The sequence below is a fragment of the Ovis canadensis genome, chromosome 7, assembly GCF_042477335.2.
Source record: "Ovis canadensis isolate MfBH-ARS-UI-01 breed Bighorn chromosome 7, ARS-UI_OviCan_v2, whole genome shotgun sequence".
NCBI classification, from domain to species: Eukaryota; Metazoa; Chordata; class Mammalia; order Artiodactyla; family Bovidae; genus Ovis; species Ovis canadensis.
In genome coordinates, this window is record NC_091251.1 from 79,974,278 (window position 1) to 79,994,910 (window position 20,633).

At 36.1% G+C, this 20,633-nt stretch overlaps 1 protein-coding gene across 1 annotated transcript in view; it reads right to left on the reverse strand.

Annotated features, from left to right (window-relative positions):
- Positions 1 to 20,633, reverse strand: part of EXOC5 (exocyst complex component 5) — a 50,736-nt gene that overhangs the window by 23,862 nt on the left and 6,241 nt on the right. Inside the window, exons 2-9 of the mRNA XM_069596696.1 lie at positions 11,543 to 11,637; positions 10,769 to 10,916; positions 9,542 to 9,736; positions 5,082 to 5,146; positions 2,553 to 2,581; positions 1,416 to 1,525; positions 662 to 706; positions 419 to 559 (exon numbers count right to left, since the gene is read on the reverse strand). Coding sequence (XP_069452797.1) covers positions 419 to 559; positions 662 to 706; positions 1,416 to 1,525; positions 2,553 to 2,581; positions 5,082 to 5,146; positions 9,542 to 9,736; positions 10,769 to 10,916; positions 11,543 to 11,637 — 828 coding nt within the window. The remainder of the gene's footprint in view (positions 1 to 418; positions 560 to 661; positions 707 to 1,415; positions 1,526 to 2,552; positions 2,582 to 5,081; positions 5,147 to 9,541; positions 9,737 to 10,768; positions 10,917 to 11,542; positions 11,638 to 20,633) is intronic.

Consider the following 20,633-nt stretch of genomic DNA (forward strand, 5'->3'; position numbering starts at 1 on the left):
CAGTGCCATATGATAAAAAATTTTACAGATCTTGTAATCTTGTTCAAATTTACTTTACTAAGGTAAAATAAGGTAAGCAATGTCAATGCTAAGTATCATTCTTAGCATTTCAAAATGCTATCGATTGGTCAAGGTGCGAGCCCAGTGAATATTAAAATCTGAGGCTAATCTATCACACCTGTTACTACTACTACTGATACACATGTAATTTCTAACACATGCTCTGATGACCGTGAGTGGCACCTTTTAACATTTTGTTTTAAAGCTTGACACTGTCTCTCCTTTCCCCTATACTTAATAAGTGAATTGCTGTTCCTAAGGATATTACACAAATAAACTCAATTTTTAAAAACTTTTAAAACAGAGGAAAAAAAACACATATTGTCTTAAGAACTACTTAGTCACTGTTTAAAATTACCTGTAGTTTGATTTCAAATACATTTTGAATAAGTTTAGCCAGTACTGTTTCTGGATTACTAAAGATATCTCCAACTTGTTTGTTTACCCGTTGACAGAGTATTGCTGCATCTTCAAATATATCATTTCTCAAGTAAGCACCCTAAAGAGCAGAGAATTTTATATAATGAATACATAATTTAAATGCTTTTTAAAATACAAATTAGCATAAAATAAAATCAAATGAAGTGTACTGTTATGTTACCTCCTGGCACTGCTTTATATAAACATCAACACAATGAGAATAACCCTAAGAAGAAGAGAGAAATACACATCACTGTTTTGGTTAAGTTATAACAACAATAACAATGTCAATACAAGAGGTATTATATATAATAAAGCTATTCTATGCCTCAATAAATGGTCAGCAATAACAGCTACTCTCTGGTTTCTCTATTCCAACGGACACTTAAGGTCAAGCCTTCTTGCTTTTGAATTATTTCATAAAATGTTTGACTAAAAAAAAACAATAAACAGCCAGAAGGGAAACAATTTTCTACATCAAACTATATAAAAATTCAGTGATAGTTTATTATTAATAGTATTAATATAATAGTACCAAATATAAGATCCTTAAGACCTAGGATTTAATATCATTTCTGGAGAAACATAAAAAATATACATTCAAATTATTCCAAACAATCAAAATTAACACTGTGATACACTAAAACAACAGGGCAAAATCACAGACTGTAATACACCATGGTGGCTCAGTGGTAAAAATCTGCCTGCCAATGCAGGAGACACGGGTTCAATCCCTGGGTGGGGAAGATCCTCCAGAGAAACAGCAACCCACTCTAATATTCTTGGCCTGGGAAATTCCATGAATAGAGGAGTCTGGTGGGTTACAGTCCAAGGGGTCACAAAGTATCACAACTTAGTGACAAAACAACATACAGAATTCACATCATCTCTACATTCTTTAAGACTAATCTGCACTTTAAATTTTTTCTATATACCTTAAAATGAAGTAAAACAGCTGCTACTTCTCTCATTCTGGAGATTTCACCTCTTCTTTGAGCACCAGTAAACTCCTGAATCAACTGGCATTCTAAATCATGGTATTTACCTAAAAATAGAAAGTCATTCAGCTACAATGAAACAAAGTACACAGGTTATTTGTAAGTATACGGTTTCTTTATAAATATAATGATTATGAGTCTAGCTTTCTTTTAAAAGAATTGTAAAAACCATGAGATTATAGGTAGTGGATCAAAACTATTATAATATACTAAGGCATATAAATCTATATTTTCAACACACACAAAAAATCTTCCCAACTGGCAAAACAGATCAGCTCCTATAGTCTGACTTCCATTTACGACTATGGGAAAAAACTGGATGTCATTTCTGAAAGCAAGAGATAGGAAAAGTCTTAAACCTGGCTTTAGAGAAAGAGTAAAGAGAACTATCAAACTCTTTACTAGAGTTCAAATGCCTTTACCATGAACAAAGGCAGATTCAATACCAGATTATAAGACAACATGTGGTATTTGATTCACTACACTCTTGGGGCTTTTACCATATACTTTTGGCAAAACAGGTGATTTTTGAACTTTAGTGAGTTCAAAATAGTGACTTAGAGCCTAGAAATATAGTGGCTATTAAAGAAATCTGGAATGATCTGCCTAAAATACAATCTAAAGAACAAGTTTCAAACTACCATGTACAGAGTTAAATAGGTACTGAAATGGTCATATGAGCTTTTTTTTAAAAAAAAAAAAGAAAAAGAGAGAGACACGTATATATAGATACAAAAACAATGTCTAAGATATGTTGCTAAAAACACAAGGTACCAAGCTATTTGTATAGGATGTCACCAATTTTAAAATACATGGGGACCATAGAAAAAAATTCTACATATTATATACATGATTTACGTTCTATGCTTATATCAAGATATCCATAGAATACCATGGAAGAATACACAAGAAACAGATAATATTTAATAGCTGTTTCAAGGAAGAGGAATCAAATTCACAGATGGGGTGGGAGGATGACATTGTTCCCACTCTCTTCTTTTACGATTTTCTTTCTTTTACAAAAGTAGTTTGATCACCTATCCAAAACAATTAAATAAATAGAACCCCACTTACTTGCAATTTTAGATTTAACTTCTGAAAATCTGAAAGATAAAAACCAATGATGAAGTTATTTGCAACAAATGTACATAGTAATGTAAGACATTAATAAAAGGGAGAATGAGGATACACAGAAACTCTCCATACTAAATGTCTTCATAAAGGAAGGGAAGGAGGGGAGGGAGGAAGGGAGATGAGAGGGAGGGTGTGACCAAGGAAGGAGGGCAAAGACAAGGCCAGAGGGGAGAGAGTACTGACAGGAAGCATGCCATTTAACAAACTGAAACCAGGCAATTCAGATGGAGTATCTAGTTCTCACTGAGGAAATTCACACTGAATAACCAAATCCCTTTTAAAGAGGGAGGAATTCTGAACATTAATTAACTGAGCCAGTCCCAACAACTGAGTTATTGACCCTACTCATATTCATTGCCATTTTAAATTCACTTGATATTTGTCTCTTTTCCCTTCTGTTAGGATTTCCTCATATGAAGTTTCATTATTGTCACTTAAAAGAAAATAAACAATAAGTATATATAAATGATGCTGAAACTCCAATATTTTGGCCACCTCACGCGAAGAGTTGACTCATTGGAAAAGACCCTGATGCTGGGAGGGATTGGGGGCAGGCGGAGAAGGGGACAAAAGAGGATGAGATGGCTGGATGGCATCACCGACTCAATGGACATGAGTCTGAGTGAACTCCGGGAGTTGGTGATGGACAGGGAGGCCTGGTGTGCTGTGATTCATGGGGTCGCAAAGAGTCAGACACAACTGAGAGACTGAACTGAACTGATAAATAAATGAGTTATTTTAAAACTGGAAAAATAAAACAGAAGCCATAAAAAGGACCCCGCATGTGCCTAGCATTCAACCTCTGCAAATTCAGAAATTAAAATATCAAGTAAAATACACTAGAACTTTTTCAAATCATAAATATCAAAGGGAAATGCACAACATGGAAAATTAACGCTGAAAGATCTCACATAATTAAAGTGATAGGTGAGGGGATGGCCAAAAAGATGCCAAAGATAGATAAAGAGGGTAATAATTCAAAGAGCTATACAAAATTGATATGGGCTTCCCAGGTGGCTCATTGTGGTAAAGAATCTGCCTGTCAAGCAGGAGACGTGGGTTTCAATGAATCCTGGGTTGATAAAATCCCCTGGAGATGAAAATGGTAACTCGCTCCAGTATTTGTGCCTAGGAAATCCCATGGACAGAGGAGCCTGGCGGGCTATAGTCCTCGGAGTCACAGAGAGTTAAACATGACTTAGCAACTGAGCACACAGATAACATAATTGATATATCATAGTTATGGTGGATCACAGAGTACAGAATACATGTTAGGTTATATTGATCTCTGTGAGAAAATTAAATTTGATTAGGATGTAAATTCAATTCTAAGGCTTGGGAGAGAGGTTAAAACGAAATATAAGAGAAGTATGTAACTGAGAAGTAGGAGAAGATGAGTATATACATCTGATGTTTATATGGGTGGGAGAAAATGATCATGTACCCATTGTGAGCCATACATTTTATCCATTTAAGTAAATGGTTTAACTCTGAAATAAAAGGTTTTTTGTGGTTGACATTAAAAATCAGTTTATAATGTTGGACAAGCCTGAGAGTATCAATAATAGCTAAATGATTATTACTGCTAACTCTTTACGATGACACAAAGTTCAAAGTAAAATAAAATATATTTATGGGTAGGGAATATTGGGACATAATGGGCAAACTCTAAGTACAGTAATACATTTACATTCTACTTGTAACCGAGGATCTTCAAGTACCACAAAAGGAATAAGATACATTATCTGTTTTAAGAGAAGATATGTTTTTCCAGATATTTAAATGGGAGAACCACTATTAATAAAATTTAATTAAGGAGTCTGACATTCCATGGACTAAAGGAAATCATGAAAGAATTTTCTTCTCAGTGAAGCCTCCTTAAGGATAAAACCATTAATACCTGACTTAGCAATGGTCCTAAGGCCTGGCATCTAAAACAGGACTTTGTAACTTTAAGGTCCCTAGGAAGGAGCTTTCAGACAGGTTAAATGGTCTAAAACTCCAAGAAATTGTATACAACAGTCTGTTTATCTGAACTTTTTAAAGGCAATTTCATAGCTTTTACCAGCTTTGGAGAGGTGTCCAAGACTCCCAAAAGCTTAAGAACTCTCGTCTAGAGGAAAAAGCAGCTCAAGAAACCATGTTTAATCTTTCTCTGCCCTTCTACACTGTTATCAAAGTCAAAAAAAAAACAAACAGAAAATTCAAAATGTTACTTGTCAATCTCAAAATTCTCCATCAATTTTTTTTCAAAAGAAAAAGGATTGAGATTATTTCAACACACATCATTAAATTTAGTTGCTAAGAGATCATATTTTTTCAATCAATTATTGCATACTATATCTTTTAAAGGCAGTCCTCAGTACGTTCTTGTTGATTTAATGAGTAAACTAATACAGGTAAAACTACAATTTTATTCCATACATTACATACTATAAAGCCAAATTAACTCTTGAGAAATAAACTTGCCTATCAAAAGGTAACTCTTGGGCGATTAGGTGCAACTTCTGAATGATGTCTGCTGCCTCCTTTATCTATTAAAAAATAAAAGCAATAGTTAAAAAAAAAACCTTTATACATATCAAAAAATAATTTTGTATTTAAAAATAGTAATATATGTATGTCCACAGACTCTCACCCAAACAATTTTCTTTTAAAATACACAATAAAATCTTGTGAGCAAGAGGAATACATCTGGGGTATCACCAATAATGAGTCATTGAAACATAAACAATTTGTCATTATGGTATTGAAATCTTGTGATTTTATAATGCCACAATCCCTTCCCAATGAAACCTGCAGTTCAAGTCTACTCCAAAAAATTTCAAATAATTGACTGCCGAAAGCAAGTTTAAGTATCTTCTGAGTTTATGAACAGAGAAACAAGATTTATGAAATAATTCAGACCATACTGGTGCATATATCCCACTGTAGGTGAAGAAAACAACAAAATGCTTATCATTTAATAAACATATCAAGTTTTAAAACTTGTTAACATGAAGTCTTCTGAATAGAATATGATACAAAAATGTTTGTACTTATTCAAGCCGTGTAACTAAAGGATTTAGACAAGGAGTCTAAAATTTTTTAAATGCAGAAATTTGTGCTTATTCATACTAATGTATAGAGAGTTATATATGCTAACTTTTGAAAACAAATTTCAAATAAGCATTGAGTTTAATTTTGGCACACCTTTAGTAACTGATTTTATCATTCACTTTCTTTAACACTAAGAAAAAAAAAAGGAAAAAAAGACAGATAGAGACTCCTACAAATGTTGACAGAAGAGCTGAGAACCTTCAAACAGAACTTTCTGAGTACTCATGTGAAGTCTGGCAAACAACAGTGGAAAAAAAGAGCAGGACCAAATGATACTGCTGATGCCAAACAAGAGTGAATATAGACAGCATTTCTGCTTCAGCTACTTATCTCCTAGTCAGCATGTCACTGCCATTTTCAGTTACCGGACGCTCAGTCTAATTCTGCTGCACATGAGCATAGATTAACACTGCAAGACCACTTTTCAACATGCCATTTAGTGGTACTAGCAAGGTCCACCATTTTCTCCTTACCAATACTCCCTTCAGAAGGAACCTGCCAGGTACATGCTTTATGTTTCCATCAGGAGTTTGTTCTTGTTAAGAGATACAAGTCCCCCTTATGCAGTGTTTACAAGCTTCACTTAATATAGGAAGAAGTACAGCAGTGTAAATAACATATTATTTTATTGAATTACCAAATTATTTTACAAAAACTATTTCAAGCACAAGTAGTTCTTAAAGTCATCTGTCAGTTAAAATATACTCTAGGCACAGAAGTTTTCAAAACCACAATCTAATAACCTGCTTACATCTGCCACTGATGTCAGTGTGAGGTGACAGACCACCCAATGCTAACATGTTGAAGATAATCAGGGCCACCAGGCATTATCTACATGCAGAACATTAAGTTGTGATTCTAAGAAGAAAAACAACTAACATACTTTGTAAAGATGGAGGTAAGAGGGAATATATACTATGGACATAAAATGTTTTTTTTCCCCCCAGAGAAAAAAATTAGAAGATTCTGAAAAGCAAAGATAAAAAAAAAACAGCAAAAATGACTATGGAGCAGAAAGAAAAAGGACTAAGATGTGTTATCTTTTCCCATTCTAGTTCCTTCCACAATCACACACCGACATGGGTGATTTTCCTTTTCTTTCCACTGGGAAGGTGGCTGGTACACAGTGCAGAAACTGAAACAGCCAGAAGTTTACCTAATAATTAGCAATCTAGTACCATATATGAGGTTCCTAAGTGTAGTTAACTGACAGTGCCAGGCCAAAAATAATGACTCAATGGTAACCCAAAATCTATGGGAGACATGAGAGAAAAATAAGACAACTGTGAAAAGAGGACTAAAGTATAAGAAAAAAAGAAACAAGATGAAAGAAAATGAGAATGGGAGAGAGTGACGCAAAGGAAAGAAAATAAGAGGACTTAGCTTAAACCCTGGTAAGTCTGTACTTACTCCTCAAAAATTAGACAGCTAGTGACCAAGTGAATGAGGTAGCAAGGATATGAAGATTTGCTCATCTTTCATTAAGAATCTTAAAAATTAAGAGACAATAGTAACATCATGAACTACACAAATACTTGAGAATTAAAATGTTTAAAGTGTAAAGAGATAATGTAAAGAAGATAATTTCATTATATAAAACATTATAAGCAATACAAATCAGGTTAAAATACGTGTGCAATCACTATCAACATCATCACTATTATATCAAGTTTTAAGGATCTACTTATTTGTAACCTAGTATGTATGTATAACAAGCCTGAACTTTTGATGTCTTTCTAGAATGCCACAATATTCATCATCGAATTCAGTTGAAAGTAAATTTCTTGAAAACCAGGGCCAACGTTATTTGATTTTGCATAGTTCTGGTGGCTCAGACAGTAAAGAATCTGCCAGCAATGCATAAGACCTGAGTTTGATCCCTGGGCGGGGAAAATCCCTTGGAGAAGGGAATGGTTGCCCAGTTCAGTATTCTTGCCAGGAAAATTTAATGGACAGAGGAGGCTGGTGGGTTACAGTACCTGGGATCAAAAAGAGTCAGACATGACTGAGTGATTAACCCTTAGCATGATATGGAGAGTACTAAATCCTCAGTGATGTTATTTAGAGATGAAAAAAATAAAAACAGATGGATGTGTGAGTGATTGAAACATTCTACACTTAACTACTTTCAACTTGTGCCCCATAAGATCTTCCATACAAAGAAACAATACTCCACAATAAATAGTAAAATCATCCTTTTTCATTTAAAAAAAGTATATGTGGCACTAGTGGTAAAGAATCTGCCTGCCCATGCAGGAAATGCAAGAAATGCAGATTTGATCCTTGGGGTGGGAAGATTGCCTGGAGAAGGAAAAGGCAACCCATTCCAGCATTCTTATCTCTGAAATCCCATGGACAGAGGAGTCTGGTGGGCGACAGTCCATAGTGGAAGAGTAGGATACAACTGAGCGCGTGCACACACACACACACACACACACACACACACACGTAATCAGTCAATTTTAAAATATTTACTTTTCTCTAGATTCTAAATGGCTGCCTTGAGCTGCATGAAATAAACAGACCAACTCACACTGGGTAAAATATCTGCATTTTGTTTATAACAAAGCATAAATATACTCTACAATCCAACAGGTATAATCCAAGGTAACCCAAGCTATAAGACTTGAATGACATACAATTTTATATATATATATAAAACAATTAAAAATACATATATAAGTATTAATATATACTTTTATAATACATTAGAAATATATATGTTTCATGTAGGAAACAAAACAAAAACATTCAAACAAAACAAAACTGTACCCTGAAAAACAGTTTGGTGTTCAAGCCATATGTGTTATGCGTGTGTGTGTGAGAATCACATGAATGTATAAAAGTTAGATATTGCCAGTGTTTTACAAGTGTTTAGGTATGATTATGTTCTTGATATTAATCTTATCAGCTCTACTTTATATTATAAATATAATTCCTGGAACTCATTATTTAAAATACTGTCTTTTCTATAGAGGAATTTTCTCTACACATATAAGCATTTTTTTCAAAGATCTCTAAAAATTATAAACTCTATAAACCTATATATTTCCTGCTCACAAAACAATGTGTTGCTTAATTCAAAGTGAACTTCAGTACAACTTAGCTTTTAACATTCCACTACCTGAGATATCCCATGGAGTAAACCTGGAAAATAGTCTGGAAGACTGTATTTAACATATTAATAGACAATGTTATTACTATGTGCATATACTATCCATAATTCTTATTTTTTCATGCACTCTTAACTTTTTCCCACCCGAGGGGAAGAAAATGAGCTGAATAACCTTCTCCCAAGATTGTAGAGTAACCAATACCATACAACCTTAGACGAGGACTAAGTGACTAGTGCTATGAAAAAGATTAACATGAATAATTAATTCAGATTTTTCAATTCTTTTTGATCCAAACTATGCTTTAGCTTTTATAAAAGCACTTTATTCAAGTAACAAAAACTAGCAGCTCTGAATTTCTTGCACAGAAATATACTTCAGTTTGTAAATGATTTAGGGTCACACCACCCCCTCACCCAGGAGAGTATGACTATTAAATTCTTTTAATATTAAAAGTCAATTATGAAAAAGAAATACTTATTAACATAGTTAACTCAATATTTCTAAGCCATACACATTTCATAAACAAAATGCCAGGCAATCCAACTGAAAATTTGAATGTAAATTTTGTTGGCAAGTGTCTTTTTCAAAATAAAGACTTTTAGTAAGTCAGCTTCTCAGTGATTAAGTCTGACTCTGGAAAGTAGCAATTTAGTTCATAATTAGAGCACTGTTAGTAATGTTATTACATGCTTTTATTCTTCTGACAGTGCTCACCTTTTCAGAATTTGTAAAAACATCAGATTTCAGTTCTCCATCTAGAAACTCATTGAAGTATTTCATCAACTTCTGAGCCTCCACTGCCCGTTGTCTGGGTGTATTTACCCCCTCCAGCTGGTCTCCAAGGTGACAGACTTTGGTTGCTACATAGCTGATGTGCTCATCTAGTTCTTGGAAATGTTGGAAGGCAACCTATGAGAAACATGCACAAGCATAAAATACAATCAGAGAACCCAGATTAACTATTACTACTATTGTTATTACCAAGGGGACTTTGCATTAGAAGTATTTTGAATCTATTACTTTAACTACTTAAAAATACATTATCTTATGTAAATTACTGACTTTACTAAATATTTTCTAACAGTTATACAGGCTTAAGTGAAGGAATCTAAACATATGAAAACTGAGTAGAAATCAGCTTGCTATTCCCTAATACTAAAGAACAAACAACCCCTACAAGGCAGCAATGCTAAACATGCTCTTCTAACTACATTTCTAACTAAAGGTCAGTCAAGTTCCACATCAGGCTCAGGATGTGAAAGAGGTTCAGAGTTTCCTGATTAAGTCTAGGGCCTAAGAAGTAAGAATGGCTAAGAAGCTTGGCCTATGTACCCCAGAGTCACCCTAATGGTCTAGTTTTACTCCAAAATGGACTGAGGAAGAGTTCTGCATCTGCTTTTCCCAGTTACACCAGCATTCTCATTAGGGTATCTGCCTCATGACTTCAGTGAAACTTCCCAGACCAGGTTTCCTCTAGGGAAAAATCTGATCCAGGCAATAGTTGGTCTGGTATTATTATTTCGCTTTATGATTAAATGAGAATGCAAATAAATACCTAAATATCCAAGCTAATCATGCTGCTGCTGCTGCTAAGTCACTTCAGTCGTGTCCAACTCTGTGCGACCCCCTAAAAATACAGGTCTGCTGAGGTATCATTCTTAAAAATTTGCATTGTTAAGAGAGGAAGCAAGGACCACACTGTACTGAATACCATCTCATCCTAAGAAGGGAGTACTCTGACCCCAAACCATCACTCAGTAGCAAACAAGTACACCAAGAGTGCATGGTAACAATTCATAAACATTTTATGACATGAGATGGGAGCAGTATTAAGAAACCTCAACAATTACTATTTGACTAGACCTTTTTTTAAAAACCTTAAAACTGAAAGGATATAAACATATTGAAGTCTGTATATTCATTATTCAATTAACAGTTTACCTGATTGCTTTTCTGGAGTTCTTGTACCTTCCTGGCAAATTCCTTAGCTTCTTTCTGACACTGTTGCTCTAGTTTCTCTACTTTCCTTTGAATCCTTTCATCCATTATCTGGAGCTCCTGAATATGATTTACAAATTCTTCTAATAATCTAACAAAAGAAAATTAGAATATGTATCAATCCATCTATAACTGATCACTAGGAACTGATCAATTCACTTATAATTGTAAATAAAGCATTAGTGAGCATTCCTTGAGGTAGGGATGAACATGTTAATTTTCTCTCTAGCATCATGTTAGGGATTATCTCTGATATAAATGAAAACCTTATAGGGAATCTCCAGATTAACCCTCAGAAATGAAACCAATTTTACAGAAATAGTCAAAAGGGTAAAATGTACTATATAAACATAATACTGTGCATTCCAGGGTATAGTGAGTTTTGTTCCCCCAATTTACAACAATACTTAAAATGGCATTCTCAACATGTTTTATTTTAGAGGTATAACCAATAATTTCTAATTTATTAATTGGAGAAAAGATTAAATTCTCATAATGCAATAAAATCCCTTTCCCCATGTCACTTAAAGTCCTTCTTTAAAATAAAAGAAACATAAAAGGAAAAAAAATAAATCTCGAGCTTCTAATGTATCTTCCTTTTACTGGCCAGTTGTTAACTCCCTTTTCAGGAATATTGAAAGGAATTCCAACAGTCACCTCTGTCCCAGACACAAACTTGTACTAGATTGGGTCTATGAAAAAACAATTTTACTTCACCTTTTAGGATCAAAAGCTTCAGGTCCCCCTCTAGAGCCTCCTCCAGGGGTTCTCCACACAAGACGTTCAATATACTCATCTGCCACAAAAGGCTCCTAGTTTACAAAATAAATGTTCTTTTAAAAATTTCATACAACCCAAAGGGATGGTAAAGGGAGGGAGGTGGGAGGGGGGTTCAGGATTGGGAACACATGGCAGATCCATGTTGATGTATGGCAAAACCAATACAATACTGTAGAGTGAAAAAAAATACTAAAATTAAAAATAATAATAATAAAAAGAAAAAAGTTGCATACATTACTTACTACTACTTACAAAAATGAAATAGGTTATACTATGTGAGAACTGAAATTAAACTACCAATTAAATACATCTAATTATTAAAATGTACAGGCTTTTTCTATTTAAAAAGTCTTCAATAAACAAATCATTTAATGAAAATTAGGATATTAAAGAGTTTGATAAGCAGGAACAAACTAATGAAAAAGTGAGCAAAGAAAACAATGTATAGAAAAAATAAAAATGGCCAAGAAACATGAAACATATAAAGCTTCACTAGTAAGCAAATAAGATCAAGTTATTACTTTTTAGGGGGCCTCATACGGACAACATTGTTTCTTTTTCCTTAGTTACAATATTTAAATACAATATTTCCTTAATTACAATATGCAATACAGGAGCAGGTAGGCTGAAATTCACACTCTCATTATTGTTAGAAAATTTAAAATGTACAATATTTTTGGAGGGCGATAAGCAACATTTTGGTAACATCAACAGGTCTACAAATCCTCACACCATTTAACCCAGTAATTCTACTGTTAAAATTCTAAGGGAAAAAGTAGGTATGAATGCAAAATTTCTGTAATATGTATAATGCTGAAAAGTTACTTACAGAAATATCAACAGAATCATTATTGAAAAATTATAGTCAATTTATAGGAAAAAAATTATGTTCCTATTAAAATCATGTTGTAAAAAAATTTAATGAAATGAGAAAAAATGCTCACATATAATATCTAATATTAAAATAGCAAGACAAAATTTTCTAAACTTTATAGAAAAAAAGAATTAAAAAAAAGAATATCAGAATAGAAGGCCCAATTAAAATTATCATTCAAATGTTCACCATAAGCTGATAATGTGTTTTTTAGACACATAATATTAATACATGAATTTACATATTTTCCATATTACCCTATTTCATATAAACAGGTATCATATATATTGCCTCACACTTAGCATATAAACTGATAGCATTTGTTGGTGATTTCAGTTTGAATTCTTGTATCTGTAAAACTTTCCATTCTTAATCATACTTTAAAAACATATTTTCATTGGTGAACATTCACTGAACAATAAAATTTCCACTGCCAAGTAGTCTGTTAGGCTTTGGAATAAAAAGATGTATATAACACAAATGGCACCCTTCAGAAACTTACAACATGAACAGGGAAAAAGTATAAAGAATACAATAATAGTATGTAATAAGTAAAATCTAAAATTTGTGCACAAACTTCAGTACTAACATTGCTGAGTGAGTTGTTAACTCATTAGGTAGTTGAGTGATGGAAATAGGATATTTCTTAATTCAGCAAATGTTTAGTAAACAACTACTCTTGTGTTGAGCACTGTGGCAGGCACTAAGAACATAGATGTGAATTCAATACACAAGTCTCTGCAAGTTCTCACAGAAATAATCTTCTACTAAGGATACAAACCTTAAACAGTAATTACAGAAATAACTAGTCACAATTGTGATAAATGTGGGGGAAAGAAATTCCTGAACGCTCTAAAAACAGCAACAGAGATGATGGGAAGATGGAAATGAAAGAAGACTGGTAAAAAGTGAGTACTGCAACAGTCTTACTTTCTGAGAGCATGGCACTTCCGCTGAGACCAGAGGAAAGAAGAAGTCAGCCAGAAAAAAAATGGAACAAACAGTTTTCCAGACCATTAGGGAAAAAGAAGATAGAGCTTAACCCGTTAGAGGAAAATGGACTAGATCACAAATGCCACATATGGAAAGATGTAGAGAGAAGTGACAGTTAAAACCCTTAGATGATAACCTGTCCTTTTATTATCATCATCATCACATTGGAATTTGAGAGAATGGCTTACCAGTCTGATATGAAAGGAGGACTGAGAGGATAAGCTTCAGTCAGAACAATAACCATCGGAAAAAGAGGAGGAACACCAACAAGAATAACAGCTCACATAATCATTTAACATTCACTGTGTGCAGTTAAGACCAGAGGACCTATTTTATCCCCAGTTTATAATGAGGCAGCTGAGATTTAGAGAGGATACTGACTTGCCCAAGATAACACAAGCTGCATATGGCAGACTTGAGATTTAAATTGCTGTTTCCACTGCTATATAACACTTAATAGCAACTTTGGGAAACTACAAATAGCTGCTTGTGCCTAAAGTTTAGGTGGTGAGAATAAGAGGTGAAGCTAAAAAGGTGAAAACTGCCACATGAAGGCCCATGTGCATCACTAATTCCGTCTTTTAACATTTCTCCTTATAGTCATATGGGATCAAAAATACAAGCCAATAATTTTATCAGACAATTGATAAACTGTCACACGCCTTGTATACATAAACTCCATGATCAACTTTCAAACTGTACATATTTTAAAAGAAAACCATATAGTTTTTATTATTGTTAATATGTTATTGCTAAAAAATAAACATTAAGTAGCAAGAACACATAACAATATAAATAGGTTTTAAAAAAATTTTTAAGACTCTTTTTAAAAGATTCTTTTATAGTGGTCAAAATAACTGAAAAATAGCAGCCATAGTAATACAGTTCTAGGAAATATAAACATCTGATATGATCAAGGCATGAAAAGTAAACAAAACTGCTAGCTATTTTTAAAAAATTCAGTTCAAACCAGATTTTTTAATGGGCAGAAGAAATGAACAGACATTTTTCCAAAGAAGACATATAGATGGCCAAAAGGCACATGAAAAGATGCTCAACATGGCTAATCTATCATCAAAAAGAACACAAGTAACAAATGATGGCCAGGATGTGGAGAAAGGGAACCCTTGTACACTGCTGGTGGGAATAAAAATTGGTGCAGCCACTGTGAAAAACAGTATGGAGATCTCTCAAAAAAACAAAAAACAGAACTACCATGTATCTTAGCTGCTCAGTCATGTCTGACTCTTTGCAACCCCGTGGACTATAGCCCACCAGGCTCCTCTGTCCATGGAATTCTCCAGGGAAGAATACTGGAGTGGGTTGCCATTTCCTTCTCCAGGGGAACTTCCCGACCCAGGGATCGAACCCAGGTCTCCCTCACTGCACGCAGATTCTTTACCATTTGAGCCACCAGGGAAGTCCAAGACTACCATATGACCCAGAAATTCCATACTTGAGTATATATCTGAAAAGACAACAACAACAGTAATTTGTGAAGATACATGCTCACAGATATAGAGAACAAACTGCTGCTGCTGCTAAGTCACTTCAGTTGTGTCCGACTCTGTGTGACCCCACAGACGGCAGCCCACCAGGCTCCCCCATCCCTGGGATTCTCCAGGCAAGAACACTGGAGTGGGTTGCCATTTCCTTCTCCAAAGAGAACAAACTAATGGTTACCAATGGTAGGGAAGAGGACAACACTAGGGTGGGGTAGCGGGAAGTTTCTTCATTTTCAACAGTAGGATCTACTCGAGCCCTTTTCTTGCGAGGAGGCCTGAGATGCCTCACTGGTGCTGCCACCATCTCCATTTCCAGGTGTCTTCTGTTCTTTTTTGTCTTCACTTCAACATTTTTCTGCTGCAGCCCAGCAGTCTTCTTTCCAGGGGCAGCCCCTCGCATCTTCCCCTCTGCATATTGCTCCTGATTTGCTTTTTGAAGTTATCTTTGTTTCTGCAAATTGGTATCCACATACTTGAGTACTCTGCTTTCTGGAACCCATTCATCCCAATTTTTATTCCAACCACTGTAATGGATGAAGTATTTGACTTGTTTATCCTTTATGGAAACTTTTACACACTTTGCTTCATAAAGAAGAGGCCCATGAAAGCACAGCACTCTCTCACCATCCTGGAATTTAGGCTTCGGGTCCTGCTTCGGCGCCATCTATTTCTGCTGTATTGACTATGCCAAAGCCTTTGACTGTGTGGATCACAATAAACTGTGGAAAATTCTGAAAGAGATGGGAATACCAGACCACCTAACCTGCCTCTTGAGAAATCTGCATGCAGGTCAGGAAGCAACAGTTAGAACTGGACATGGAACAACACACTGGTTCCAAATAGGAAAAGGACGTCAAGGCTGTATATTGTCACCCTGCTATTTAACTTATATGCAGAGTACATCATGAGAAACGCTGGATGGGAAGAAACACAAGCTGGAATCAAGATTGCCGGGAGAAATATCAATAACCTCAGATATGCAGATGACACCACCCTTATGGCAGAAAATGAAGAGGAACTAAAGAGCCTCTTGAAGAAAGTGAAAGAGAGTGAAAAGGTTGGCTTAAAGCTCAACATTCAGAAAATGAAAATCATGGCATCCGGTCCCATCACTTCATGGGAAATAGATGGGGAAACAGTGGAAACAGTGTCAGACTTTACTTAGGGGGGGCTCCAAAATCACTGCAGATGGTAATTGCAGCCATGAAATTAAAAGACGCTTACTCCTTGGAAGAAAAGTTATGACCAACCTAGACAGCATATTCAAAAGCAGAGACACTGCTTTGCCGACTAAGGTCTGTCTAGTCAAGGCTATGGTTTTTCCTATGGTCATGTATGGAGAGTTGGACTATGAAGAAGGCTAAGCACCGAAGAATTGATGCTTTTGAACTGTGGTGTTGGAGAAGACTCTTGAGAGTCCCTTGGACTGCAAGGAGATCCAGTCAGTCCATTCTGAAGGAGATCAGCCCTGGGATTTCTTTGGAAGGAATGATGCTAAAGCTGAAACTCCAATACTTTGGCCACCTCATGCGAAGAGTTGACTCATTGGAAAAGACTCTGATGCTGGGAGGGATTGGGGGCTGGAGAACAGGACGACAGAGGATGAGATGGCTAGATGGCATCACTGACTCGATGGACGTTGAGTCTGAGTGAACTCCGGGTGTTGGTGATGGACAGGGAGGCCTGGAGTGCTGCGATTCATGGGGTGGCAAAGAGTCGGACACGACTGAGCGACTGAACTGAACTGAACAGGAAGTACAAACTACTGGATGTAAGATATGTTACAAGGATGCATTATATAACATGGGGAATATGCCAATATTTTGGAATAACTGCAAATAAATAAATAAATTCAGTTTACCCAGGTGCTGACATGATTGATGATTAAATCTTAAGGATGAGTTAGATATTCTGCAAAGTAAATATTCTGACCCTCTAAAATATAATTTACTCATTTAGCTGCTGCTGCTGCTGCCAAGTCATTTCAGTCGTGTCCGACTCTGTGTGACCCCACAGACAGCAGCCCAACAGGCTCCCTTGTCCCTGGGATTCTCCAGGCAAGAACACTGGAGTGGGGTGCCATTTCCTTCTCCAATGCATGAAAGTGAAAAGTGAAAGTGAAGTCGCTCAGTCATGTCCGACTCTTTGCGACCCCATGGACTACAGTCTACCAGGCTCCTCTGTCCATGGGATTTTCCAGGCAAGAGTCCTGAAGCGGGGTGCCATTGCCTTCTCAGACTCATTTAGCAAACATATTTATATAATCATACCTGAGTCTACCTCACTTGAGACAGAAGAGTTGACATGTCTAACAAATCTTAATTTACAAGCACAAATTGAGAAACAATGACTCAAAGGAATTTATGCTTAGAGCTACTCAGAACTTTAGAAAGTCTGACAAACACATGAAAGACTTCTAAATAAGACGGTAATGACAGCTAATTTTTAAAAGTGTTTACTATGTGCCAAATATGTGCCTAGCACTTACAATCTTATTTAATACATACTTAACAAGTCTATGAGGTAGGTTCTATAAATATAGCCTAGTTTTACACCTGAGAAATTGTGATACATGGGGGTATTTAATCCAAGGCCACACTGGTGAGCTACAATCCAATGGGTCACAAGATTTCGTTGGAGGTCTGGGTTGCAATGGACTCAACAAACCATGATGTCAAGTAGATCCAGGAACTATTCATCATAAGATGGAAGTAGTAACCCCAGGATCAAACATGAACAGAACCAGAAAGCAAACTGCATAAGCAGGTAGCCCACGTTTTTCACTACTATTGCACTAGCATGCTTCCCTTAATTCATATGTATGGCCTTATCGGAATCACTTAAAACCAGATGACAGAGAAGGAAAAGCATGAGCTTGCTTCATCAGAGTTGGCTAAGCATGCTGGTGTCAAATAAAAATGAACAGCAGCTACAATCACAACTTCCCTCAGCTGCTAAGTCGCTTCAGTCGTGTCCGACTCTGTGCGACCCCAGAGACGGCAACCCACAGGCTCCCCCGTCCCTGGGATTCTCCAGGCAAGAACACTGGAGTGGGTTACCATTTCCTTCTCCAATGCATGAAAGTGAAAAGTGAAAGTGAAGTCACTCAGTCGTGTCCAACTGTTCATGACCCCATGGACTGCAGCCTACCAGGCTCCTCTGTCCATGGGACTAAACTGTCTTAAAGTCAGCTTCTCTGAGAAAACCTGCAACATTGTAGTAGTCTAGTCAAGAGATGTTAATGACTCAAAGTAGCAATGTAAGGGATATTGTCATATCGCCAGGTACATGACCTTTTAAAGGATCTCTTCATATGGATGTGAGAGTTGGACTATAAAGAAAGCTGAGTGCCAAAGAATTGATGCTTTTGAACTATGGCGTTGGAGAAGACTCTTGAGAGTTCCTTGGAATACAAGGAGATCAAACCAGTCTATCCTAAAGCAAATCAGTCCTGAATAGTCATTGGAAGGACTGATTCTGAAGTTGAAACTCCAATACTTTGGCCACCTGATGCGAATAACTGACTCAATGGAAAAGACTCTGATGCTGGAAAAAATTGAAGGCAGGAGGAGAAGGGGACAACAGAGGATAAGATGGTTGGACGGCTTCACCGACTCGATGGATGTGAGTTTGAGCAAGCTCTGGCAGTTGGTGATGGACAGGGAAACCTGGCGTGCTACAGTCCATGGGGTCGCAAAGAGTTTGACACAACCTAGCGACTGAACTGATACAGTGAGTGAACTGAATGCTGATAAACTGGATGTGGCAAGAAATTTTAAAAGGGAATCATGATGACTCATAGAGGTTGCAACCAGAACAACTGTATGAACAGTGAGTGGTACCATTTACTGAGACTGGGAAGGAGATGGAAAAGGGAGTGGGGAAACAAGAGCTCTATTCTGCATATTATATGTAGAAGATGCCAATCTGATATACATGTGAAAATGTAAAGCACATAGTCAGAAAAATAAGCTGTATTACAGGGAAGAAACTGGTGCTAGATATAATTTTAAAGTTATTTAAAACCTCAGAACTGGATTAGATCACCCAGGAAGAAGGGCACGCCAACATGTGGAAATAGGAAGAGGAAAGGAAACCATCAAGAGACAAAATAAGAGGGACCAGTAAAGGAGGAAGAACTACTAGAAGAGAACAGTATCCTGGAAGTGAAGTGCAGGTTTTATCTTCAGAGGCAATCAAATTATTACAAGAGTTAAAGATAAATTAGTTGCTGATTTTTTAAAAAATGGAAGTTTTGAAAAAACAAAAAACCTAAAATCTTTTCTGCTTATAAAACTAAATAAAACCCAGTAACTTATTAATACTTAGCACTGCAAAGGCATTTACAATGAGAAAAAGATAGGCAAATTAATAAATTCTTCAAGACCTCTAAATGATCAATTCCTCCTGAGGATTCTCAAAGATACTTGTAAACAATTCCCCCAAAATCTTCTAGAATTTCATGAATCTAACAAAGGTATATCTTAATTTTCTATAGTAATTAAAAGCAAAATCAGCCAAAACGATCTAAGTATGTACTGCTGCTGCTACTGCTAAGTCGCTTCAGTCATGTCCGACTCTGCGAACCCATGGACGGCAGCCCACCAGGCTCCCCCATCCTTGGGATTCTCCAGGCAAGAACACTGGAGTGGGTTGCCATTTCCTTCTCCAATGCATGAAAGTGAAAAGTGAAAGTGAAGTCGCTCAGTCGTGTCCAACTCTTAGCAACCCCATGGACTGCAGCCTACCAGGCTCCTCTGCCCATGGGGTTTTCCAGGCAAGAGTACTCGACTGGGTTGCCACTGCCTTCTCCAAGTATGTACTACAAAGATACTATCATGTTAAATTCAACTTTGCATACATGCTCAGTCACTTAAATTGTGACTGATTCTTTGCCACCCCATACATGGTAGCTCGCTAGGCTCCTCTGTCCATGGGATTTCCCAGGCAAGAAAAAAGGAGTGGGTTGCCATTTCCTCTCCAAAGGACCTTTGGATCCAGGGATCAAACCAGCATCTCCTGTACTGGCAGGTGGGTTCTTTACCACTAAGCCACCAGGGAAGACAAACTTTACATAATGTATTAGTATGTTTATCTGTTAAACTGATTTCATATTCCTATAAGTTTCATATTCTTTATTACCAATTGTAATAAAAACATGGGGTTTGTAGTCATTTCTATTAAAAATTAAGACCTCAAGCCCTTGAACAGGAACATAAATCCCTAATTTAACATTTTCTCTTTGAGAAAACCCAACTAAACTTTCTCAAAAAGATTCAATAAAATATGTTATAGCCACCTACAAACTCAAAAGGACCTATAATATTTTCGCTTACCAAGGTAAAAAAAAAATAAGGCTCAGAGGATTTCAGGAAGAAGTATTTCTGGGTCCTATTAAAGCAACTAACAAGTAGGTTCACGTACTTCCTGTAGAAAGTACTTTTCTTAAATTCACTATGTAACAGACCACTGTCAAACTAATCTTTAAAACACTATTCACTTTTAGTCAGAAACTTCCCTATGCAATTTCAAAACTATGATGTTCATGCTCTTAAATCTACCCTTTTAAGTTCTTATTTTACACCACCTAATTTCTTTGCACTCCAAAATGGACAGGCACACTACCACAAGCCTACTCTCATCTTCTCTTCAAACT